This window comes from Rhinopithecus bieti, unplaced genomic scaffold (genome assembly GCF_001698545.2).
Source record: "Rhinopithecus bieti isolate Rb0 unplaced genomic scaffold, ASM169854v2 scaffold_1106, whole genome shotgun sequence".
NCBI lineage: Eukaryota > Metazoa > Chordata > Mammalia > Primates > Cercopithecidae > Rhinopithecus > Rhinopithecus bieti.
Genome location: NW_016803367.1, coordinates 818,606 through 845,897, shown reverse-complemented (window position 1 = coordinate 845,897; position 27,292 = coordinate 818,606). Strand labels below are relative to the sequence as shown.

The window sequence follows — 27,292 nt, the reverse complement described above, 5'->3', positions numbered from 1 at the left end:
ATATTTATAATATATTTTATATTTATATATAATATATGTGTGTCTATACTTGTGTATTATGTCATTTATACACACACAGAGAGTGAGACTGGTAAAACTTAAAACTACATTGATTATTTTAATGAGAATATAATTTTATAGAAAAGGGATGTAGTTTTGCAGAAGAATAGAAAATATATTGCCTATTTTGTACTAAGAATGGCTTCCCATAGATAGTTGGATCAGCTTGTTGACTTTTATCATAATTCAGTGTGAACCAATACATGTTTTTAACATCCTGTTCTTCTTTTTAACTGATGAAGATTTGGATTCCTAGACTTGCCCAAGCACTTCTGTCTGCTGTAGCAGACATGAGACTTTACTCATTAACGAAGCAACTAGAAAATCAGGAAGTGGCAAGATGGGTGGTAAGTCCTAAATACTTTAGAAGCTGTATGCCAGTTATTTCATTCCTATAGGTATAAAGTACATGGAAACACTGATTCCCAGAACAATTTTAGAAGATAATTCATACAAGTTTTAAGAGATACGTCCATAATTAAGAACAGTGACATGCAAGTGGGGCACCTGCTATATCTTTCCTTCTGATTAAGCCCTGGACAGGGATGCCCTCAAACCCTTTTAGAGTCTAAACCCTGGGAGACAGCCTTTGGAAGCCCCTTCACTCCTCAAAACTGTCCTTGCCTCTCTTTCCACAGAATTGAGTAAGGATAGTTCTAAATTACCAACTACCTCACAAAGCATCTTAACTATTTACAACCCTTGTTCTGTTCCTCTAGCCAGCCTCTGTCTGAGGTGCAGCCCAAGAAATCTTTTTGCACTGAAACTCTTTCACTTCCAAATGAGATGTTGGAAGTATTAGGTTGGTGCAAAAGTAATTGTGGTTTGTGCCACAACAATATTAGGTTGGTGCAATTACTGGACTCATGTAAGGAAGAGAGTATGGTATAGAAGACTATCTTTTGTCATTTAACTTATTTCAAGGTGGAGAGACAGATTCCTGACATCTCCCATTCAAATCTTGAATGGATTTTTCCCATTTAAACAATATCCTGATGAGGGATTGGATTCTGTAGTACTGTTGTTAATTCACTTGGCTCTTTGTAAAGTTAATAAGCTTATATGAGCCTGTTTGAAAGTCTTACTACCTTTTTTATATTGTTTCTATTGGAAAATACATTCTAAATTCCAAGTAACCAATTTAGCAACATATTTCTGAAATATAATTTATAATAAATTGGAAAGGGAACATTTCTGTAGGTATTCTATTCTTTTGCATTAAAAAGAAAGATTGGTTTAGCAACTAAGTCCTTGCTAATTGATTCAGCGATATGGTTAGCATCATTATTTTGTGCTTATATTTTATGTGCATTGCTGAAGACTCAACATAAAATGGTAGGTAAAAGTCATGATAGCTTTGAAGTCCTTCCCCCAAAAATACAGCACTAGGGCTGGGCGTGGTGGCTCACGCCTATAATCCCAGCACTTTGGGAGGCCGAGGTGGGCAGATCACAAGGTCAGGAGTTCGAGACCAACCTGGCCAACATGGTGAAACGCCGTCTCTACTGAAAATACAAAAATTACCCAGGGGTGGTGGTGGATGCCTGTAATCCCAGCTGCTTGGGAGGCTGAGGCAGAATTGCTTGAACCCGGTAGGCAGAGGTTGCAGCGAGCCGATATCGTGCCACTGCACTGTAGCCTGGGTGACAGAGCAAGACTCCGTCGCGGGAAAAAAAAAAAAAGATAAAGCACTAGGTTCTTCTAGTTTAGGAAAAACCTTTACTTTCATGAAAATTAGGAACATTTTTTAAAGGCTGTGTTTGGCCAGATGGGAACCTAGTGCCACATGCTTAACAATTGCCTCAACAAGTTTCTTTTAACACATTTGTTTTGTAGACTTAATGGTGCTCTGTGTGCGTGTTCTTCCAAAAACTGATTCATTAATTTAGTCAATTTCCAAATTAAAATTTAATGTCTCCTGACTTTTTTTCCCTGTTTCCTGTTTTGTCTTAATTTTTCATCAGCATTCCAAAACAGGGAAACATTCCAAACAAGTGCAACATTCCAAACAAGGTCAATTTAAAAAGTCACAATACTTGTGTCAGTACTATAAGACAGTTTGAGAAATATTGATTGGAAGAACCTAGTTATGAATTTCAATCTTCTTAAACTCTACCAGAAAAGAATCTGTTTTTATGTGTTTCATTAATGGAAAGTGGGATTGATTTTAAATCAAAAGGAGTGCCATAAAAATGCACCTGAAAGTACAAACTTCTTAACATGAGCAAATATAGATCTGCTATTATTTTAAACCTGTGTTTGATACAAGTTTCTAAAAACAATGTTTGGGCATGCCTACTTACTTTTAATATCATCTAGCTTTTGATGTCCTTTTCACAATATTTAGACTTGCTTGCTATTTAGAAGAAAATATGTACTAAGGTTTTCCATTTCCAACTTCATACATGTTTGCTCTATACTTTTTCTTAGTTTTTTTGCCAGTTGTGCTCCTGGTTCACATGGTACTGCTGTACCAGAACCCTTACAAACACCATGGAAACTGTTCTCACTATAATTGCTCTTTTCTACTATCCTTTGGAAGGTTCAAAGTCTATGAACAGGTAAGAAAAATTATTGTTAATAATTATGTACAAAACTCTACTTTTGAAAAATCTTAAGTATCAACATATTGTAATGTCTAGTAGACCCCCTAATTTTCATGAGTCTTGAGAACCACAAATTTTCAGTTGATATATTATAGCAGAAAACAGATAATACTCCAGCAGAATAATTAAGGAGAGTTTAACAACAGGAATATTTGCAAAGGTGTAGACAATATTTAGGAAAGCCAATAGGGAAACACCATAGTACCGCCAGCCTCGTTATAGCAGGAAGTCTGTAGTATCTCTAGGCCCCAAAGAGCAAGGAGAAGAAATGGTTACTGGAATCTGTAAAGAGCTATAGTTATAAGAGAGGGCCCCAGCAGGGGACAGGCACAACCAGTCTTTAGAATAATGAGACAGCCAGGGGAATAAATAATCCTGACCCAACTCTTCTGCCTCTCAGCCAGAAACAGTCAGAAACCAGAAAGCAAGGTAGCCACTGATGCTGTCCATTCAGGTCAGCTTTCCTGCATGCAGACAAGATAAAGCCTGGAGGAGAAGAGATTTGGAAGGGCAAATAGGAAATACTTGGACTTTATTTGGCTTCCTTTAAACTGGGGAAACAAATACCAAGCAATGGGAACATGAGTGAAGGCACATAACTGTCAGTGGGCTTCATTTACAGTTAGTTACAGTATATTCAGGACAGATTATCCAGAGTAGTGGTAGAGTGTGGTAGGATGCATGTAAGAGGAGAAGAATAAGAGATGAGGCTGGAATGGGACTTTGAATTTGGATTTTATTCTGTAGGTAATAGGGAGCCATTTGCGGCGTTTGAGCAGCATGACATAATCAAATGTGATTTTGAAAAACTTCTTTTGTAATAACAGTATTTAGGATATACTGAAAGGAAAAAAGACAGAATTTGGGATCTAGTTAAAATTCTAGTATCCATTCTTCCTACACAAAAGGAGTAGGAAGTTAAAAGTTAGGAGGATCAAATCAAATAAGATCATTTCTGTCTTAGACTCTCTTAACTATAAGAAAAAGCATTCACTCAAGTTATGTATATGATGAGGACTTTATTATAAGACTAAAAGGGAAAATGGGCATCTCAAGCCTTGTGGCCAGGACTGGAAGAAAACTGTAGAATATCTCAGCCACACAAATGAATTGAAATGTTATGCAGAATCCAAGGCAGTTTTGGGGAATGGGCCGTTTTGTTGTGCCTTTATATCCCAAAGAGCCTGTGAATCCTGCCTTAGTCTTCCATCATTTAGGGACTTAGCTAGTCTCTGTCCACTTCTGTTCTTCCTAGCAATTGCCCAAATTTCTCTGTATCTCATATTCAATTTCAGAGAATCTAATTAGGTCCATTAAATGTCATTGTCTCTATCTGGAGATAACTTTATTTCACACTAGCCAGCCTTAGATTGGTTACTTGGGCCCAGGTGCCATTCCCTAATTCAGTCAGGGAACGTCAGGAAGTGCAAGGGTCACGTGGTACAAAAGGACTGCTATATAAGCATTTTTCCTTGTATAAGCATGACAGATACTATTCCAGACCTGACAATAAAATGACATTTTGCACACTCCTTTAAGAAATGCAAGTATTGGCTGGGCACGGTGGCTCACGCCTGTAATCTCCACACTTTGGGAGGCCAAGACAGGTGGATCACTTGAGGTCAGGAGTTTGAGACCAGCCTGGCCAACATGGTAAAACCCCATCTCTACTAAAAATACAAACAATTAGCCGGGCATGGGGATTAGCCTGTAATCCCAGCACTTTAGGAGACCGAGGCGGGTGGATCACCTGAGGTCAGGAGTTTGAGGCCAGCCTGGCCAACATGGTGAAACCCCGTCTCTACTAAAAATACAAAAAATTAGCCAGGCATGGTGGCGGACACCTGTAATCCCAGCTACTTGGGGTGCTGAGGCAGCAGAATCACTTGCACCCAGGAGGCAGAAGTTGCAGTGAGCCACTGCACTCCAGCCTGGGTGACAGAGTAAGACTCTGTCTCAAAAAAAGAAAAAAAAAGTTCATATAGCTATTCATACCAAAAGGAAAATGTCAAATCACAGTGTAAGTAATAGATAACTTCAAGTTAATTTCCCACTTGTCTTATCACACATTTTCCTCTTACAGTGTCAAGTACTCATCCTTGGTGGCACTTGCCTTCATAATTCGTCCCACAGCTGTCATTCCCTGGACACCTTTGCTCTTCAGACATTTCTGTCAAGAACCAAGAAAGCTTGATCTTATTCTACATAATTTTTTACCTGTAGGGTAAGTGTGGCAATAATCCATCCATTAATTTTAGTAGCCTATAAATCACAGATTATGAACAAGATTTTATATCTTTCAGTTAATTATTTTATCTTCTAATGTCAATGAGCACTCTCAGTCCAAGGAAATAGAATATTGCAAAACTTATATTCTTATATTTATGATCCTGATTATAACTATTTTAATTTGCTTAACTGAGTGCTTTTGTAATTACTTCTAACTTAGTGCTTTCTGATGCTTTATTTCCTAAATATTTCTCAAATATATTTTAGAGATACTTGATGCTTTTACATTTGTATAAGGCTTTATAATTCATAATGTGTTTTCACATATTACCTCATAATTTTCATAATACTTCTATCTAGGCAATACATGTTTTTATTTTGTAGTAGAGAAAACAGGAGGCTGGGATAAATTAAAAATGTGTTAGTCAAAATCATTGACCTGGTTGCTGTACTAATATTGAAACCCAGGTCTTCTAACTACACTATGAGTGCCTAGGATCAGACATATCCCAAGTATCTAGTAGACTACCCCCAAATAATTATTTATTGAAGGGATGACTGCATTCTAACTCTTACAACAGTGATCTTTTTAATATACAATCATGCACCGCATAACGACATTTTGGTTAGCACTGGACTGCATTTATGACAGTGGTCCCATAAGATTAAATTACCATATTTTACTGTACTTTAGTTTCTCTGTTTGGCTATATATATTTTATATATATTTATTTATTTGAGACCGAGTCTCGCTCTGTCACCCAGGCTGGAGTGCAATGGCGCAATCTCACTGCACTGCAACCTCCGCCTCCCAGGTTCAAGTGATTCTCCTGCCTCAGCCTCCCAAACAGCTGGGATTACAGGCGCCTGCCACCACGCCCAGCTAATTTTTTTTATTTTTAGTAGAGTTGGGGTTTCACCATGTTGGCCAGCTACTCTCAAACTCCTGACCTCAGGTGATCCGCCCACCTTGGCCTCCCAAAGTGCTGGAAATACAGGCATGGGCCACCATGCCCAACCTGTTTAGCTATAGTTAGATACACAGATACATAGCATTGTGTTATGATTGCTTACAATATTCAGTATAGTACCATGCTGTATAGGTTTGCAGCCTAGGAGCCGTAGGCTATACCATATAGCCTAGATGTCTGTAAGCTGTACCATCTAGGCTTGTGTAAGTGCACTCCATGATGTTTGCACAGTGATGAAATTGCCTAATGATGCAGTTCTCACAATGTATCCCCATTGTTAAGTAATGCATGACTGTACTAGTATTCACTAGTCACAAGTATTTTTCGGGTAGCAATCTGAAAGGACTAAATTATCTTGCGTCTCTGTTGCTACTGTTGTCGTTTCTCAGGTGTATTAATAACATTGCATTAAATGTATTCATTCATTCAGGAAGTATTTAATCCTACTATGTGCCAGGCAGTGTTCCAAATGTAGGAGATGCATCAGTTTAACCACAAAAAGTACCTGCCTTCATGAAGTTTACATTCTAGTAGGGAGAGACAGACAGCTAAAAAGATAAGAATAAATATATATTTGTCAAGTGATGGTAATACAGGGAAAAATAATTGTGGCATAAGGAGGATAGAATGCCAGTGCTTGGGGTAACAGTGGAGCTGTTATTTTTAAATAAGGTGGTTGGGAAAGATCACCATGTAAGGTGACACTGGAGCCAAAACTTAAAGGAGTTGAGAGAGTGAACCATGTAGTTACTTGATGAGAGAATATTCCAGGCAAAAGGACCAGCCAAGTACTAAGTATGTTGGGCATGTTCAAGGAACAGCAAGGAGACTGATGTGGCTAAAAGAGAGTGAGCTTGGGAGAATGGAATAATGAGGTCGGAGAGATAGCAGGGGCACAGTTCATATCGGCTTTGACACTGAGGGAGATAGAAAGCCTTTTTAATCTCATCAGCAGCATGATAATAACTTACTCATTTAACAAGCATTTAACCTACTTTGTATCCAGCATTTGATAATTCAGAGGTGAGTAAGATACAGTGTCTGCTCTCAAAGTCAAAGTCTGTGGGGGAAAAAGATATAACAATACAGATGCTCCTTGACTCGGGGTTACATCCTGATAAACTCATTGCAGTTTGAAAATATAAGTCAGGCAAGGCACAGTGGCTCACACCTGTAATCCCAGTGCCTTGGGAGGCCAGGAGTTCAAGAACAGCCTGAGCAACATAATGAGACCCCATCTCAACAAAAAAAAATTTAAAAATTGGCCAAGTATAGGTGGCACTAGGCACGCCTGTGGTCCTAGCTACTTGGGAGGCTGAGGCAGGAGGATCCCTTCAACCCAGGAGTTCAAGGTTGCAGTGAGCTATGATCATTCCACTGCACTCCAGCCTGGGAAACACAGTGATAACCTGTCTCTAAACAAAATAAATAAAAAAGAAAATATTCTACATTAAAAGTGCACTTAACACATCTAACGTACTGAATATCACAGCTTAGCCTATCATAAACATGCTCAGAACATTTACCTTAGCCTACAGTTGGGCAAAATCATCTAACACAAACCCTATTTCATAATAAAATATTTGAATATCTCATATAATTCATTGAATACTGTACTGAAAGGGAAAAACAGAATGGCTATGTGGGTACCATTTTAAAGTTGAAAAATCGTAGGTTGAATCATCATCAGTTAGGGATTGTAATTCTTACCCAGTGATTTAAAGGGTTCCAGTGGTCGGGTGCGGTGGCTCACGCCTGTAATCCCAGCACTTTGGGAGACTGAAACAGGCACATCACCTGAGGTCAGGAGTTCAAGACCAGCCTGGCCAATATGACGAAACCCCGTCTCTACTAAAAATGCAAAAAAATTAGCTGGGCATTGTGGCGCATGCCTGTAATCCCAGCTATTTGGGAGGCTGAGGCAGGAGAACACTTGAACCCCAGAGGTAGAGGTTGCAGTGAGCCAAGAATGCACCACTGTACTCCAGCCTGTGTAACAGAGCGAGGCTCCATCTCAAAATAAAAATAAAAAATAAAGTATTCTAAGTTAGATATAACAAAATTCTGCAGAAGAATAGAAAGTAATCTAATTCTGCTTGCAGAGGGAATATTAGTAGAAGCCTTATAAAGTGGGTGGTGTTTCAAGTAACATCAGGGTGAACATGAATTTGTCATGCATGGAGAATGAGCTCACTTAAAGCTGAAAAAGCCTAAAGGAACCTTTTCACATAGATCAGATGCTTGCTTTGTTTATTCTGAAGTGAAATATAGAAAAGAACAAATGAGATAATGCACGTGAAAATATTCTGAAGTTGTGCAGTATAGAACAAATGTCAATCACAGTCCTAATTAGTCTTATATTCAAGTCCTTTGATGCACAGAGTTGGCTTCAGATTTGAATGATGTAACAACCTTTTACATATTTAGCACCCTTTAAAAATAGTCAGTTACATATCCAAACAGTAATAGTGTCTCTAAATATACAGAAAAATATTGAATTCGTCTTAGGAAAATTCTAATATATGTGGACCAATTTTGTTTACTTTTACATGGCCTTGAGAATTTGGGATATCATTTTGTCATTTTGTAAAATCCAAAATACTTCAATTGCCTTCCAGCTGCCACACTATCTCACCAATGATTGACAAGACAGGAATGACTATAGGTCTTACAGCCATTCCCAAAATTAAGAAGACAATATTATAAACAACTTTTTGCTAATAAACTTGACAAATGAACACATTTCTAGAAAAATGCAACTTACCGGCCGGGCGTGGTGGCTCAAGCCTGTAATCCCAGCACTTTGGGAGGCCGAGACAAGCGGATCACAAGGTCAGGAGATCGAGACCATCCTGGCTAACACGGTGAAACCCCGTCTCCATTAAAAAATACAAAAAAAAAAAAACTAGCCGGGCGAGGTGGCGGGCGCCTGTAGTCCCAGCTACTGGGGAGGCTGAGGCAGGAGAATGGCGCAAACCTGGGAGGCGGAGCTTGCAGTGAGCTGAGATCCGGCCACTGCACTCCAGCCCGGGCGACAGAGCGAGACTTCGTCTCAAAAAAAAAAAGAAAAAAAAAGAAAAATGCAACTTACCAAAACTGACAGGAGAATTAGAAAATCTGAACAGTACTATATATATTAAAGAAATTTAATTTGTAATTAAGATCTTCAAAGAAAGATGCATCAGGTTCAAATGGCTTCATTGGCAAATTATTCCATACATTTAAGAAAGAAGAAACATCAGTTCACATGAACTATTCCACAGAATGGAAAAAGAAAAACATTTCCCAGTTCTTTTCATGACAATAGCATATTCTCGATACCAAAATCTAACAAGGACATTACAAGAAAGGTCAATTATAAACCAATGTTTCTCATGACTGTGAATGCAAAAATCCTGAAGAAATACTAGTAAACTGAATCCATACAATATTTAAAAGAATACATGACATCCAAGATGGGGTTTGTTCCAAGAATGTAATATTTGATATTTGAAAATCAGTCAGTATGATTCATGACATCAAGAGAATAAAGGAGAAAAATAATATGGCTTTCTTAATAGACACACAGAAAGCATATGATGAAACTAAAGGCCTAGTCATGATTGTCAGGGAGGGGGAAGACAACCCTTAGAAAACAAACTGTGGAAAGGGACTGATTCATATGACAGTTTGTATAAAACTTTACAGAAAATCGTGCTTAGTGTGAACATATTGAAACCCTTTCCCTTGAGATTGGGAAAGATACAAGGATGGTTATTATCTCCACTCCTGTTCAACAGTATCCATCCTATCTAGTGCAATAGGACAAGAAAAGCGAGTTAATGGTAGAAGGGAAGAAATAAAACTCTGTGACTTTGTATCATGATTGTATATGTAGAAAATTCAAAAGAATCTGAAGATAAACTATTAGATAAGTAGACAAATGAAGCATGCTCACTAGATACAGGGTCCATATACAAATATTAATTGCACTTGAATATTAAACCAGTGGGTAAAAGTTTGAAGAATAGTTACATAGTTCCAAAGTATCTTCCACAAGAGACCTATTAATTACAAATGATAATTTTATAGCAGAGAAACTTGGGAGACATACCTTAACTAGGTGACTGAAGTTAACATTGCTAGTAATAGGACAAGTCAATATTGTGAGATGCTTGATCTGAGGCACTGAGAAAAACATCCCTTCACTTGGGTGGTGTTAACTGTCAAAATGCATAACCTGAATCTAATCTTGAGAAAACATCAGATAAACCCAAATTGAGGTGCATTACGACCACGCCCGGCCTGTAATAAGTCTTAATATCTAGTAGTGTAGGCCAGGGAGCCACCATGCTCATCCTGTAATAAGTCTTAACATCTAGTAGTGTAGGCCGGGCGCAGTGGCTTACGCCTGTAATCCCAGCACTTTGAGAGGCCAAGGTGGGCGGATCACCTGAGGTCAGGAGTTCAAGACCAGCCTGGCCAACATGGCGAAACCCCATCTCTACTAAAAATACAAAAACTAGCTGGGCGTGGTGGCGGGTGCCTATAGTCCCAGCTACTCGGGAGGCTGACAGGAGAATCGCTTGAACCCAAGAGGCGGAGGCTCCAATGAGCCAAGATCGTGCCACTGCACTCCAGCCTGGGCGACAGAGTGAGACTCTGTCTCAGAAAAAAAAAAAAAAAGGACTTATTACAAAGCTATAGTAGTTAAGACAACTTAGAATTAGAATTAGTGCAAGGTAAAACAAATAGATCAGTGGAACAGAATATGGTCCAGCAGCATACAAACATATGTAGTCACTTTATGAGGAAGGTGATACTGTAGTACAGTAAGGAAGGGATAGTTTTCTTTTTTCTTTTCTTTTTTTTTTTTTTTTTTTTTGATTTTTTTTGTTTTGAGACAGAGTCTTACTCTGTCGCTCAGGCTGGAGTGCAGTGGCGCAATCTCGGCTCACTGCAACCTCCGCTACCTGGGTTCAAGCGATTCTCCTGCCTCATCCTCCCGAGTATCTGGGATTACAGGCACCTGCCATCACACCTGGCTAATTTTTGTATTTTTTTTTTAGTAGACACGGGGTTTCACCATGTTGGCTAGGCTGGTCTTGAACTCCAACCTTGTGATCCACTCGCCTCGGCCTCCCAAAATGCTGGGATTACAGGCATGAGCCACCAAGCCTGGCCTTGGATAGTCTTTTCAATAAATACATAGTTGGCTATCCATATGGAAAAAAAAAAAAATCTTGACTCCTACCTTCCCAGCATAAGCAAAAATGAAAAACAGAAAAGCAAAAAACTCCAAGGGAATTATAGATCCTGATGTAAAGGTAAAACAGTGGTGGTTGTGCAAGATATGACAGAATATCCTCATGATCTTGAGGCAGGCAAAACTTTCCTAAATAGACGATAAGTACTAACTATAAAGAAAAAGATAGATACATTTGAATATATTAAAATTAAAGACTTTTGTTCATCAGATTCACCATTAAGAGTGAAAAAGCATGGCCGGCGCGGTGGCTCACACCTGTAATCCCAACACTAGGAGGCCAAGGCAGGTGGATCACGAGGTCAGGAGATCGAGACCATCCTAGCTAACATGGTGAGACCCTGTCTCTACTAAAAATACAAAAAATTAGCCAGGCGTGGTGGCAGGCGCCTGTAATCCTAGCTACTCAGGACGCTGAGGCAGGGGAATTGCTTGAACCTGGGAGGTGGAGCTTGCAGTGAGCTGAGATCATGCCACTGCGCCACTGTACTCCAGCCTGGGCAACAGAGCGAGACTCCGTCTCAAAAAAAAAAAAAAAGTGAAAAAGCAAGCTACAGATCAGAAGAAGATGCTATAATACATGTAACCAACTAAACCCTTACATCCAGATTATATATAAAACTTGTAAAAATGTATAAGAAAAAGATAACTCATAGAAAAATGACTGAAAAGATTTCATCAGGTACTTCAAAAAATATTAAAATGGCCAATAAGGATAAAGAGACTCATCTCATTTGTTATTAGGAAATACAAAGTAAAACCACCATGAAATACTACTATACTATACATCCACCCAAATGGCTAGTATGATGTGGAACTTATATATTCCTGTCGGAATGCAAACTAATAACTACTTTGGAAAACTTTTAAATATTTACAAAAGCTAAATAAATACATAGTTGCACTTATAACTTAGGACAGGGGTCCCCAGTCCCAAGGCTGTGGACTGGCACCAGTCCATGACCTCTTAGGAACTGGACTGCACAGCAGGAGGTGAGCAAGCAAGCATTACTGCCTGAGCTCCACCTCCTGTCACATTCTTATAGAAGTGTAAACCCTATTGTGAACTGCACATGCAAGGGATCTAGATTGTGCCCCGTATGAGCATCTAATGTCCAGTGATCTGAGGTGGAACAGTTTCATCCAGAAACCATGCCCCACTCCCACCCCCGCAACCTGTTCATGGAAAAACTGCCTTTCAAGAAACCAGACCCTGGTGCCAAAAAGGTTAGAGACCACTACCTTAGGGCCCACCAATTCCAATCCTAGGTATATGTCTAACAGAAATGCATATATATGGATACCAAAAGATGTGTAAAAGAATGTTCATTGCAGGCCGGGCACGGTGGCTCAAGCCTGTAATCCCAGCACTTTGGGAGGCCGAGACGGGTGGATCATGAGGTCAGGAGATCAAGACCATCCTGGCTAACACGGTGAAACCCCGTCTCTACTAAAAAATACAAAAAACTAGCCAGGCGTGGTGGCGGGCGCCTGTAGTCCCAGCTACTCAGGAGGCTGAGGCAGGAGACTGGCGTGAACCCGGGAGGCGGAGCTTGCAGTGAGCTGAGATCCGGCCACTGCACTCCAGCCCGGGCGACAGAGCAAGACTCCGTCTCAAAAAAAAAAAAAAAAAAAAAAAAAAAAGAATGTTCATTGCAGCACTATTCACAATAGCTGAAAATGGAAGCATAGTGTCCATCAACAGAAGGAATACATACAGTGTGGTATACATAGTTACAATACACAGTATTGTAAATGAATGAACTACAGCATGCAAAAAAACTTGGTTCAATCTCACAAGCATAATGACTAAAGGAATTTGGATATGAGTACATATGGTATGATTCTATTCTTATAAAATTCAAAAAAAGATAAAACTCATCTGTTCTGTCAGAAATTAGGATAGTGGTTATCTTTGGGAAGCGGAAGGGTTACCTTTGGGTTACTTTTGGGGAGGGGGTAGGGACTGATTGATTGGAGGGATAAGGGGGTGCTGCTAATACTCTTTATCCCGCTCTGTATGGCAGTTACACAGTTGTGTTCATATAGTGATGATTCATAGAGCATTATCCTCATAGCATATTTTTCTGTATATGTGTTTGTGGTAGGCAGTCACTGAGATGGCCTCCAATGATCTCATCCTTGTGCTGTTTATGTCTTTGTATAATCCCCTCCCCTTGAACATGGGCTAGATTTGTGGACTCAATTCTAATATGTAGAATACAGCAGAAGGGATGGGATATCATTTACAAGACTGGGTTATGAAAAGATATGGTGGCCAGGCACAGTGGCTTACATCTGTAATCCCAGCATTTTGGGAGGCCAAGGTGGAAGTATTGCTTGAGCCCCAGAGTTTGAGACCAGTTGGGTAATATAGTGAGACCCCATCTCTACAGAAAATCCAAAAATTATCCAGTCATGGCAGCACACACCTGTAGTCCTAGTTACTTGGGAGGCTGAGGTGGGAGGATCACTTGAGCCCGGGAGGTCAAGGCTGCAGTGAGCCATAATCACACACTACTGCATTCCAGCCTGGGTGACAGAGCAAGACCCTGTCTCTAAAAAAAAAGAAAAGAATAAATAAATAAATAAGACTATGGCTTCCATCTTGGGTGCCTGTCTTACTCACTCTTGGCTGACTTACCCTGGGTTAAGCCAGTTATTATGTCATGAAGCAGCCTTAAGGAGACGGCCATATGTTGAGGAACTTAGCCCCATCAGCAACCATGTGAGCAAGTCTGGAAGCTGATCTCTCCACTCACAATTGAACCTTCACATGAAACTGTAGCCCCTGCTAAGAGCTTGACTACAATTCATGAGAGACCTCGAGCCAGAGGCACACAGCTAAGCAACACCTAGGTTCTTGATCCCCAGGAACTATGAAATGGTAAATATTCATAGTTTAAGTTAACAAGTTTTGGGGTAATTTGTTACACCGCAGTAGTCTTTCAATCATCTTTATATTAATATATTTTTACAATATTAATTGATTTAATTATGTAATCTTATCTACTGATCTTTATCAACAGATACCTTTCAAAATGTGTAAATCCATATTCAGCTGGTGAAACTGTAAAGCATTTTTATAGTGGCTTTTGATGCAAGGCACGTACACAGCCATATGCTAATAGTGGATTTTCAGCAAGCTGCAAATGTGAATCACTATTCTATTTTTGTTTTTCAGCTTTGCTACTTTGAGTTTGTCTCTGATGATTGATCGTATTTTTTTTGGCCAAGTAAGTAAAAGTATATTAAGCTAACAGCTATTTTTATTTTTAATCCATTAATACTTTAGAACAAACAATTTTTTAAATGATATGAGATACACTACAAAAGACTTCTAGGCATATCCTAATAAGCCTTTGGTTCAATTTGTTGTGCTTTCTACATAAAAGAATTAGTATTCCTAGTTAATATTCAGGAGAGTACATTTTAAGGCAGGGAATTATTAAATGAGCACTGAATGTTACCTGTTGTTGCTGTTTGTCATTATTGTCAGCTTTGTGCTGTAATTCAAATTGTAATGTTTTCAAAGCTTTATCTTAACAGGTAATGTGATATTGTAAAGTACCACACACAGTCCGAAAAATTTGTCTAGTATCCTCCTTATCTCTAACTAGATATAAAACTTGGATGGAACTGGAGGCCATTATTCTAAGTGAAATAACTCAGGAATGGAAAACCAAATATCATATGTTCTTACTTATAAGTGGGAGCTAAGCTATGAGGATGCAGAGACATCAGAATGATAGAATGGACTCTGGGGACGCAGGGTGGCGAAGGGTGGGAGAGGGGTGAAAAATAAGAGAGTACATATTGGGTGCAGTGTACATTGCTTCGGTGATGAATGGACTAAAATCCTAGAAATCACCTCTGAAGAACTTATTCATGTAATCAGAAGCCATCTGTGCCCCAAAAACTGTTGAAATAAAAAAAAACTTAGATTGCTAAAATGTAAGTTTGAATCTCACTTTGAATCTCAAAAACCTAGTTTTACAAATTAACAAAGAACACATTAATACTTAAAGAAGAAAAAATAACAAGAAGGATTTCATGTAGTCATTAGTCAAAATTATTAGGTCGGGCACGGTGGCTCACGCCTGTAATTGCAGCACTTTGGGAGGCCAAGGCGGGCAGATCACAAGGTCAGGAGATCGAGACCATCCTGGCTAACACAGTGAAACCCCATCTCTACTAAAAATATAAAAAATTACCCAGGCATGGTGGCGGGTGCCTGTAATCCCAGCTACTCGGGAGGCTGAGGCAGCAGAATGGTGTGAACCTGGCAGGCAGAGCTTGCAGTGAGCCGAGATTGTGCCACTGCACTCCAGCCTGGGCAACAGGGCGAGACTCTGTATCAAAAAAAAAAAAAATTATTAATGTAAACTATTGCCTGGTTTTAAGACTTCAGTTCTGATTTAATGTCAAAATTGTGTCAGTTCCCTAATGCCAAACATTACTACTTGGCACTAACACATTTCTATTTATTTTTCCTTCAACTGTGCCAGTGGACTCTGGTTCAATTTAATTTTTTGAAATTTAACGTGCTGCAGAATTTGGGAACATTTTATGGTTCTCATCCATGGCACTGGTACTTCAGTCAAGGATTTCCAGTTATCTTGGGTACTCACTTACCCTTCTTTATTCATGGCTGCTATCTAGCACCAAAGAGACACCGGATACTTTTGGTGACTGTGCTATGGACACTGCTTGTTTATAGGTAAGATTTTATTTGTTCAAAGGCTAAAATGTTTTATGTTACCAAGAAATCAAATCAAATTCTTCAAAAAGTAAACTTTATTTTTTGGAGGTGCCATTAACTTTTGTTAGTGGGAATTATCTTAGAAGATACAAGTAGTAGTAATTATGGAAGCACTAGAGTGAATACTTTAGATATGTAGTTTGCTTAATAAGGATTACACTCAATTTTAAGAACTTGGACTAATTTTTTTGCTTTAAAAAAAAAAAGGCACAGTTGCTCATGCCTATAATTTCAATACTTTGGAAGGCCAAGGTGGGAGGATTGCTTGAAGCAAGGAGTTCATGACCAGCCTGAGCAACATAGCAAGACCCCCTCTCTGAAAAAAATTTAAAATTATCAGGGCATGATGGCATGTGCCTGTAGTCCTAACTATTTGGGAAGCTGAGGCAGAAGGACTGCTTGAGCCCAGGAATTTAAGGTTGCAGTGAGCTATGATTGTGCTACTGCATTTCAGTTTAGGTGACAAAACAAGATCCAGTCTCAGTCAGTCAGTCATCAATCAATCAGTCAATACCACCAAAATTTTAAATTGAAGGACCACGGAAATACATTCTAAAATAAAAATGATGTATCCTTGTTCCAAATTTGACTAATTTTACTTACTTGGATAGAAATAGAAATCCCGTTTTTAGAATGTAACTGTACTCTGTAATTTCAAATTGACATCATATTTTATGATTAGTTTTACCATATCATAATCACCTTATAACTAAAAAATGAGACTAATTCCTGAAGCAAGAAATTCAGTCTGAGTACTTAGAAAATAAACAGATCAAGTTAAATATGTTTTATATTAAATACATTACTTTCTCAATGCATCATATAACATGATAATTAATATTTTAATAATATTTCTTTTATTATAGCATGTTGAGCCACAAAGAATTCAGGTTTATTTATCCAGTTTTACCATTCTGTATGGTGTTCTGTGGTAAGTACTTTTGTTATAGAAAATAAATTATATAGAAATAGTCCAAAGACAACACATTCTCATTAAACTATTTTATTTTCAACTAGGTTAATAAGGAATTACTTAATTACAGATTAATTATATGACTGCAATATTCCCTTTTTGTAGTCCAAATATCTTTTTTCCTATATCCTCTAAAGTGAGATAAAAACATAAAGATCCTAGCCCAGTGCAGTGGTGTGCACTTATAGTCCCAGCTACTCAGAAGCCTGAGGCAGGAGGTTCGCCTGAGTCCAGGAGTTTGAGACCAGCCTCGGTAATATGGCAAGTCCTTCTCTCAAAAAACAAACAAACAAAAAACCCACATAAATATCCAATACCCAAAGCAGTTTTTGGTGGTGGTGTTTCTATTTGGTGGTATTGTTTCTCACTAAAACGTAAAGTTAATGTCTGTTTTAGATTAGCTATTTTAAGTTTAGGGTTAAACTGTAAGGGTCTTCATTTTCACAAAGGAAAAATGTATTTATTGCTGTTGAAACTAGTTTTTAATGCTTTTACACACAAAACATTTACACCTTTAAAACTCTAAGGCATATGCAATTATTATTATTATTATTTTAGATGGAGTCTCGCTCTGTCACCCATGCTGGAGTGCAGTGGCACGATCTCGGCTGACTGCAACCTCCACTTCCTGGGTTCAAGCAATTCTCCTGCCTCAGCATCCCTGGTAGCTGGGATTACAGGCATGCAACACCATGCCGAGCTAATTTTTGTATTTTAAATAGAGACGGGGTTTCACCTTGTTGGCCAGGCTGGTCTTGAACTCCTGACCTCAGGTGATCCACCCACCTCAGCCTCCCAAAAGTGCTGGGATTACAGGCGTGAGCGACTGCACCCAGCCTGGCATATGCAATTTTTTAAGTAATTAACTCCTGATTTTATTTCAGGCCTTTTCTCCATTTTTCCACAGTCTTAACATGTATTTTTTTTGTCACTTACAAAAATTCTTACATGACTCAATTCAGGAAAATCTGGGTTTTACATTGGTTGGTTTGGAAAATTATGAATTGAAACTTTATTAACTTCAAGTTTAATTCGGAATAAATGACTGTTGGCTTCCTTCAAATATTAAGACCTTAAAAAAAAATCACGTTGGGAGAGAAGAAATGACTAGCCAATTGAACTGGAGGCTGGAAAAAACCTAGGGAGTTACAGTTTTCAAACTTATTTTTTACTTAAAAAAAAAAAAGAAAAACATTGAGTCAAGCAGTGTTTGACCAAGTATACATCAACTCCTACAGATCTGAGATGTATAATCTCTTCGATTTAAGGAGATAAACATACAAATATAAAATCAAACATAAAAATCTGTATTTTTGATACATCTGAAGTTCTGAAACCAAAGCCTCAGTCTGTCATTACTTTACACTCTAACCATATACAAACGCAGGCACATACAGAAATATAGACATCTAACAGCTATTTGGCAAGCCTTAAGAATAGCTGGCCCCATTTGCCAGAGGAAATCTGTTCATAAATCACTATTCAGATGTTAAAATGGTTTTTGTTTTGTTGGGTTTTTTTTACAGCCACTTGAGTGTGTGTTATAATTAAGCATTGCCAGAGTACAGAGGCAAATGTTTTTGTGTGCCTGGAGGGGATAGGGAGGTTGGTTAGTAACTTGGTTTGATTTCTGTTTTCATAAACCAGATTTTTCCGGCATTCCTCCTCTGTGTCCTGTTTCTTTACCAAGTATTTACACGAAGACTGAGTTGTCTGAATCCTCATTCCCAGTCTAAAAGATTGAATCTTTAAGTGGCAAGATCCCTGTAACCAGGGCCTTTTCCCAGTTTATTGAGATAAAATGCTGATGAGGGGTAAAGAGATCCCCTTCTAATAGGTGAGAATCACCCCTTCTTCCATTCTCTGTCTACTTAGAGGGATTCTTAAAAGACAGCGACCTAGAAAACCCCTTGATCTCCTCACAGGATGCATTCTTTTCCTCCACCCCCTACCTAAGGTTCTAGAGTGAGTCAAAAAACTGATTCCTAGGAGATTTGCACTTCCCCTAACAGTCAGAGCTCTTTAATGCCAAGAGGTTCCAACAGTAGGATCAACTCTGTCTAGTGATCTCACCTAGACAGAATCTTCGGACATTTAGAACAGTTCTCTTTGGAGCTCTTGATGTTTTAGAGACCTAGTTTGAATCTTTCCTAACTACTTGAAATTTTGAGTTATACCACAAATTTCAGCCATATGCTGCTTTTGTGTGACTTGTTTTAACCTATTTTTATATAAACATGACAACTCTATCAGCCATTGCTGTGTAAAAGGCTACCTCAAAACTGTAGTGGCTTGAAACTCCATTTATTATTATTTGCAGGTCTACATTTCAACTGAGCAGTTCTCATCTCCACTGAGCTCACTTAAACAAACGTCATCAGCTGCAGTTTGGGTAGATACCTCTGTTGACCTAGGCTGGGCTCTCATGTCTGGGGTTCATCTAGCTGTAGGCCAAGTCTTCTCAGCTCTTCTGAGTTTTCTCTTCCTCCAACAGGCTAGCTAGGGCTTGTTCACTTGGCGTAGGCCGTGTTCCAAGAGAGGGAGCAAATATGCAAGACCCTTTGAGACAAGCGCTTGGAATTTGCACACTGTCACTTCTACCACATTCTTTTCATCAAAGCAAGTCACTGGGCCAGGTCAGATTCAAGAGGTGGGGAAATAAATGCCAACCTCATAGTGGAATGGGACACAGGAAGAAAAATAATTGCAGCTGTTTTTTCAATCTACAGTAACTTCTCTTGCCTAATTTGAATTTCCCTTACTCCTATAAAATAGGACTCAACTCTAGAAAATATATTTTGTGACTGGCTCTCATCTTTAGTGAATTGTTTAACAATGTGCCTCAGTTTCCTTATCTGTAAAAGAAAGGTGATATTTTAGCAACACTAATTCGGTTCTTAGATTGAATCTCTCACTTGTGCTGATAGAGTTCAGCACCCACTACTGATTCTGAGTTGAGTGTCTGCTTATCTGTTTTTACCACAGTGGTGGCTAATATAGACTTCTCTCTTACTGGGCCACTTTGTTTTTCCATATTCTTATCTTTTTTTTTTTTTTTTTTTGAGACAGAGTCTCACTCTGTCGCCCATGCTGGAGTGCAGTGGCACAATCTCGGCTCACTGCAACCTCTGCCTCCTGGGTTCAAGAGATTCTCCTGCCTCAGCCTCCAGAGTAGCTGGAATTACAGGCCCACGCCACCACAGCCAGCTAATTTTTGTATTTTTAGCAGAGATGGGGCTTGACCATGTTGACCAGGCTGGTGTCGAACTACTGACCTCAGGTGATTCACCTGCCTTGGCCTCCCAAACTGCTGGGATTACAGGCGTGAGCCACCACACCTGGCCCCATATTCTAATCTTTTTATCAAAATTGCATATGTACATTATTTCAGAAGACCTTCCACAAGGAATTTTTTTAAAAAATTGTTCCCCTGCTCTCCCTTCTATTTCCTCTCTCCAAAAACAATCACTTACACATTCTTTCAGCTGGTTATTTTGGTATCTACCTCAATATCTCTATAACACTTATAATGCCACTTAAAGGTCTTTGTTTTAGGCATTAACTATTGAATTCTATCGAAGATGAAAAGATGGCTTTACTTCCTTAACAAGGTAGCAACATAAAATTCTTCCTGGCCAGCTGCCAGCGGCTGACGCCTGTAATCCTAGCACTTTGGGAGGCTGAGGTGGGTGGATCACCTGAGGTCAGGAGTTTGAGACCAGCCTGGCCAACAGGGTGAAACCCTGTCTCTACTAAAATACAAAATTAGCCAGGTGTGGTGGCACGCGCCTGTAATCCCAGCTACTCGGGAGGCTGAGACAGGAGAATCACTTGAACCCTGGAGGTGAAGGTTGCATTGAGCCAAGATCGGCACCACTGCACTCCCACCTGGGTGACAGAGCGAGACTGTCTGAAAAAAAAAAAAAAAAATTCTTCTTGATACCTTAATCTGTGCCCAGTACCCTCATTATGGTTAATAGTTCAAAGTCTCTCTTTCCCAGCCTCATTCTACTGTATGTCCCATTCCAGAATTGAACCACCTTTTGTTGTTCTCATCTAAACACTGAAACTAAGCTTTCTCAAAGAGTATTTAAAAATAGAAACAATAATTCAGATCTCTCTCTAATTGGTAAAATGTGATAGGGATTTTTTTCTTAACATTAGGTTTCCTGATAATTCTTGTCAAAACCAGGATGGAAACAGTAATGTACAGTCTCAGATACTCCCATCCTCTCTATTACCATGAACCTTACCTTGGTAAGAAGGAACTTATTAGTCATTGCTGGAAATTACAGAGTGCCACACTGGATATCCAAAATTTTAGAAGTGTGTATATCAAGCTAAATAATATGTGATGCTTAAGAGATATGGCTTTATAAAGGAACCATCTCATGAAGTATCTTCTTATATGCTCAGGTTTTTAGATTTTATCCTGAAGAGTAGTCAACTGAGACGTAATGGATTGTAAACATTTCTGTAACAGTAATCTGATGAACATGATCTGTTAGGAGCCCAGTGTTTCTTTTTATTATGAAAATAAATGCTGATGGTACAAAAACAATTAGTGTGCCATCCTCAAGTCATCTGGCCCCATTCCCCAGAGGTAACTATTGTTATCACTTTCTTAAGCAGCTCTTCCAGAAATGTTCTGTATACCCACTTTCGGTTATCTTTTTGTAGGCCCAGATAATAGGAGCAAATTAAGTATTTAGGGATGATGTTTAGCATCCAGTTGGCAATGGGTTATTACTATGTGACAGGAAGGGACCTATACTTTAGTCACTGGGGTACATACAAAGTCTTAAATCTTCAGTGATTGGGATTCACATCATTTACATGGTGGGGATGATCACTTTCTGAAGCTAGGTCATTTGAGGGTGGATTATTTCAGTGAGAACTGCATCTCCAAATTTTTGCGTGCCATTAATTAGACTTACTGGACATCACCTACTGCAATCTTGTTCATTTGTTTTAAATATTGATGAAACAGAACTACTTGTCTATAACAAAACGATGGACCTTAGACTTCTCTTGTGGTTCACTCAGTCTAGCATTGGAACTGGAAAATCTTTCTAACCCTTCCCTTTAGCAACTCATTTCTGAAATTCCCTTTGGAAGCTTTCAGTGCCACAAGGTTTAAAAACCCCTCAGAGGCCTTAAATTCAGGACTCTTAATACTCTAAAGTTAGGTTCTTTTCTAACATGTGCACAAGTCATTTGATGAGAACTGAAGTTATAAAGATATTTTCTTTATATGTCAAATGCTTAGTAATGCTTATAGGATGCTAAACATGTAAATAAAGGCAGTTCTGGCTGGGTGCTGTGGCTCACACCTGTAATCCCAGAACCTTGGGAGTCTGGGGCGGGCAAATCACCTGAATTTGAGACCAGCCTGGCCAACATGGGGAAACCCCATCTCTACTAAAAATACAGAAATTAGCCGGTCATGGCGGCAGACACCTGTAATCCCAGCTACCCAGGAGGCTGAGGCAGGATAATCGCTTGAACCCAGGAGATGGAGGTTGCAATGAGCCAGTTTGCCACTACACTCCCGCCTGGGTGACAGAGCAAGACTCTGTCTCAAAAAATAATAATAATATAAAAATAGTTCTATTTTAAATAAGGCTTTATCCCCAAACTTCATTTTTAAGTTGGAACCCTGAAATGTTTTCTTAGAAATAATACTGTGACATGTAGTAAGGCTCCAAGAATATTCCACAAAAGCTCCTCTGATCCATAATACTGTTGAAGACAATTTTGAATGGCAACTGTTTCAGTATCCACTGTCCCCAAGAAAACTAAGCTATCACCTGACTCTCTCTGGCAGTGTTCAGCTGTTCCTTCTCTTCCCAGCATTTTCTTTGTATTACTTCTCTAAGTAATACGGAGATTCACTTCTCACTAAAATGATCCGTCCTAAAATGAGCTAAGCGGCCGGGCGCGGTGGCTCAAGCCTGTAATCCCAGCACTTTGGGAGGCCGAGACGGACGGATTACGAGGTCAGGAGATCGAGACCATCCTGGCTAACATGGTGAAACCCCGTCTCTACTAAAATACAAAAAACTAGCCAGGCGAGGTGGCGGGCGCCTGTAGTCCCAGCTACCCAGGAGGCTGAGGCAGGAGAATGGCGTGAACCCGGGAGGCGGAGCTTGCAGTGAGCTGAGATCTGGCCACTGCACTCCAGCCTGGGCGACAGAGCAAGACTCCGTCTCAAAAAAAAAAAAAAAAAAAGAGCTAAGCTCAGAGAGTTAAAGTCACCATCATGTAAGGCAAGCATTACCTAACTTAAAGAGACGCCCTGTCTCACCAGTACTGAAGATGCTAGAAACACAAGCATGTTATCTTCCAGCATTCTACCCACAGTGCTATTTTCACAGTCTTGATCACCAAGTATTCTCATTTTGTATCACCCACCTGTATTATTGTATTCCTAGTGCCATCGTTTTTTTTTTTTTTTTTTTTTTTTTTTTTTTTTCTTTTTTTTCCTTTTTTTGAGACAGCATCTTGCTCTGTCACCAGGCTGGAGTGCAGTGGCGCGATCTCAGCACACTGCAACGTACGCCTCCCGGGTTCAAGTGATTCTCCTGCTTCAGCCTGCCTCAGTTGGGACTACAGGTGCATACCTCAGCCTGCCTCCTGCCTCAGCTGGGACGACAGGCATGCGCCTCCACACCCAGCTAAATTTTGTATTTTTAGTAGAGATGGGGTTTTACCATGTTGGCCAGAATGGTCTCAATCTCTTCATCTCGTGATCTGCCCACCTTGGCCTCCCAAAGTGCTGGGATTACAGGCATGAGCCACTGCGCCTGACCCAGTGCCACAGTTTCTAATAAAAATTTCCAACATTTAATGAATGAACAAATTATTATTATTTTGAGACAGAGTCTCGCTCTGTCGCCCAGGCTGGAGTGCAGTGGCGCGGTATCAGCTCACTGCAAGCTCCGCCTCTGACTCTCCAGTAGCTAGCTGGGACTACAGGGACCCGCCACCACGCCCAGCTAACTTTTTTTTGTATTTTTAGTAGAGACGGAGTTTTACCCAAAGTGCCGGATTATAGGCGTGAGCCACCGCGCCCGGCCTTGAATGAACAAATTATTAATAAGTGAATCACTTTACACATGCTTACCTTATAAGTATCTTCAAATAATTGAGAACAAACCGTATCTTCTAGGGCCTTGCTGTAGGATGGGCTTGCTGTAGTTTGGATGTTTGTCTCCCAAACCTTGTGTTGAAATTTGATCCCCATTGTTGGAGGTGGGACAATGGGAGGTGCTTTGATCATGGGGTTGGAGCCTTCACGAATGGCTTGGCACCACCCTGGGGTAATACGTGAATTCTCCTTATATTAGGTTTCCTGAGTTCCCCCAAGTGCTGGCTGTTAAAAAAGAGCCTGGCACCTTCCACTTTCTTGCTTCTGCTCTCTCACCATGTGATCTCTGCACACAATGACTCCCCTGCACCTTCTGCCATGAGTGGAAGCAGCCTGAAACCCTCACCAGTAGATGCTGGTGCCATGCTTGTACAACCTGCAGGACCATGAGCCAAGTAAACATCTTTTCTTTATAAATTGGCCAGCCTCAGGTATTCCATTATAGCAGAATAGACAAAGACAAGGCTTTAATGTGGCTTTTTGTATTTGAGCCTACTAAAGTAGGTGTTGTTTTAGCCTACCACCCAAGTCAAGTGCTTCAGCTTATGCTTGGGGATCTGCTGGATCTGACTTGGGTTATTACAGATGGTTGAACTTTTAGAATCCTATTTTATTTATTTATTTTGAGACAGAGTTTCGCTTTGTTGCCCAGACTGGAGTGCAACGGCACTATCTCAACTCACTGCAATCTCTGACACCACGCCCGGCTAATTTTTATATGAGATAGGGTTTCACCATGTTGGCCAGGTTGGTCTTGAACTCTTGACCTCAAGTGATCCGCCTGCCTTGGCCTCCCAAAGTACTGGGATTACAGGTGTGAGCTACTGCACCTGGCCCTATTTTATTCATTTTTATTTTCATAAAAATGAAAATAAAAAGTCAGGGTGTCACCCAAGCTGGAGTGCAGTGGCGTGGTCATAGCTCACTGTCCCCTCAAACTCATAAACACAGATGAACCTCCTGCCTCAGCCTTCCCAGTAGCTGGAACTACAGGTGCGCACTATCACGCCTGGGTAATTTTTTTTTATTTTTGTAGAGATGGAGTCTCACTATGTTGCCTAGGCTGGTCTTGAACTCCTGGCCTCAAGCAATCCTCTCATCTCAGCTATTTTATTTCAAATAAAGCTAATTGCAATTATCATTTTTTTTAGTAGGCTCCTCATTTTACCATTTCAAACATCTTATAAATGTAGATTTAAGTGATAGGCTTAGTTTTCTTACTCTTGCTACATTTTTCACCACACCACTTTTCAGATTACTTAATCAGAACTATTTCAAGTAGATTAAAAAGCACTAGGTGACATGGATATGTGATATTCCAACTCATGAGTTATGAACCGTGATGTCATTAACATATTTATAGGAGGAACAAAATAAAATACACTGCCTTGGCCCCATTGAGTATTGTACTAACATTTTGGGCAAACCAAGGTTTGGATGAAGAATACCCAAGTTCAAAAAAACTATTATCTAGTTCTATAAAAAGAGTATATGTAAATTATGAACAAAATGTCATGCTTACTAATAAGCTTAATCTTTTCCAGTGGAAAGGCTTGTTCTTGGTATTCTCAGTAGATCCTAATATGTCCATTAACAGTGGCTGTTGCTGAAGAAAAGGACTATCAGAGGGGAGAGAGACTTTTACTTATCCTTTTATACCCTTCTATTCATTCAACTTGGTTTTTTCCTTTGGTTTTTTGTTGTTTTGCCCCACAGAATAATCACTTTCATAAATCAAAAAAGAAAAATTGTTCAGCATCTCCAAATTGCCTGACTGTAGTGGGAAAAAAAAATTTCCCACTGCAGTGGGGAAAAAAAAGTAAGACATAGCACTCAGATACTTATGGAAAATCTCTCAGGTGCCCAATGGCTTATTTTCCTAAGAGGACACATTATTGAAACTCATATTACACACTAAAATACCAATTATTAGTGCTTGGGAGATTTAAGAGGTAGGTAAATGGAATAATTAAAAGTCCTATTTATTTAGCAACTACTGTGTACCAGGGCAGGCACTGGACATTTTTTTCTAACACTTGAAAAAGGTACTATTATCCAAATGATCAGCAAAGTAAAACAACTTGTGCTGGAATTCAAATCTGGACCTGTTAGACTCCATTACCGTAACCTTCCTACTATACCTCAATACCTTTTACTAGAAAAAGTCAAGACCTAGATGACAATAGTAGTGAATGGTCAGAGATGTGACTTACTGCTTATGTCTTATTTGTCGTAACAGTATTACAATTTATGTTATTTCCATTAAAAATTACAGATGTATTTGCAGTTAACATAACAAAAGATTGTCAGTGTTAAGGTTCAATATGTCTATCTTCATATAGGATACTCACTAACCCACCTGAAAACATGGAAGAAACCAGCTCTGAGTTTCCTGTTTTTATCAAATTTGTTCCTCGCCCTTTATACTGGTTTAGTTCATCAACGAGGTACTCTTGATGTCATGAGTCACATTCAAAAAGTTTGTTACAACAATCCCAATAAATCTTCAGCTTCAATATTTATAATGATGCCTTGCCACTCTACTCCTTATTACAGGTAATAACAGATGTTCCACTAACTGAAACTGACTACTTTAAAATTCCCTGTCAGATTCCTGGATTTGAATTAATTGGTCATTGATCAAATGATAAATTTTAAACTCCCACTCGTATTTATTCACTGATGGATTTTATTTTATTTTATTTATTTATTTTTTTTTTCTTGAGACGGAGTCTCGCTCTGTCGCCCAGGCTGGAGTGCAGTGGCGCGATCTCGGCTCACTGCATGCTCCGCCTCCCGGGTTCACGCCATTCTCCTGCCTCAGCCTCCCGAGTAGCTGGGACTACAGGCGCCCACCACCTCGCCCGGCTAGTTTTTTTGTATTTTTTTAGTAGAGACGGGGTTTCACCGTGTCAGCCAGGATGGTCTCGATCTCCTGACCTCGTGATCCGCCCGTCTCGGCCTCCCAAAGTGCTGGGATTACAGGCTTGAGCCACCGCGCCCGGCCTTCACTGATGGATTTTAAAAACCACTTGAACTGTGTCAAAGAAAACCTTTTAAATAAACTTTATTATTCTTTAAAAACAATTTACTTAATTCTGATTTAAATCAGTATAAAACAATTTGTAGGTATTTGATAGTCTTCTTAGTAAAGAAACTTATGTGTTACTTACCTTACTACAGATCTCTGTGATACATCTTTACACAATCTGAATTAAACTTAAAACATAGATTTTAGTCCAGATCTAATACTGGACTATTGCCCTCATCTTAAACTAGAATTTTTTTTTTTTTTT

At 39.4% G+C, this 27,292-nt stretch overlaps 1 protein-coding gene across 3 annotated transcripts in view; it reads left to right on the top strand.

Annotated features, from left to right (window-relative positions):
- Positions 1-27,292, top strand: part of PIGB (phosphatidylinositol glycan anchor biosynthesis class B) — a 39,637-nt gene that overhangs the window by 5,530 nt on the left and 6,815 nt on the right. For 2 of the 3 annotated variants that reach the window (XM_017881392.1, XM_017881400.1), the window contains 7 exons: positions 303-407; positions 2,491-2,621; positions 4,750-4,890; positions 14,296-14,347; positions 15,620-15,831; positions 16,740-16,804; positions 26,339-26,552. In XM_017881392.1, the coding sequence (XP_017736881.1) occupies positions 303-407; positions 2,491-2,621; positions 4,750-4,890; positions 14,296-14,347; positions 15,620-15,831; positions 16,740-16,804; positions 26,339-26,552 (920 nt within the window). The remainder of the gene's footprint in view (positions 1-302; positions 408-2,490; positions 2,622-4,749; positions 4,891-14,295; positions 14,348-15,619; positions 15,832-16,739; positions 16,805-26,338; positions 26,553-27,292) is intronic. The other variant, XM_017881408.1, reaches the window with a different exon arrangement.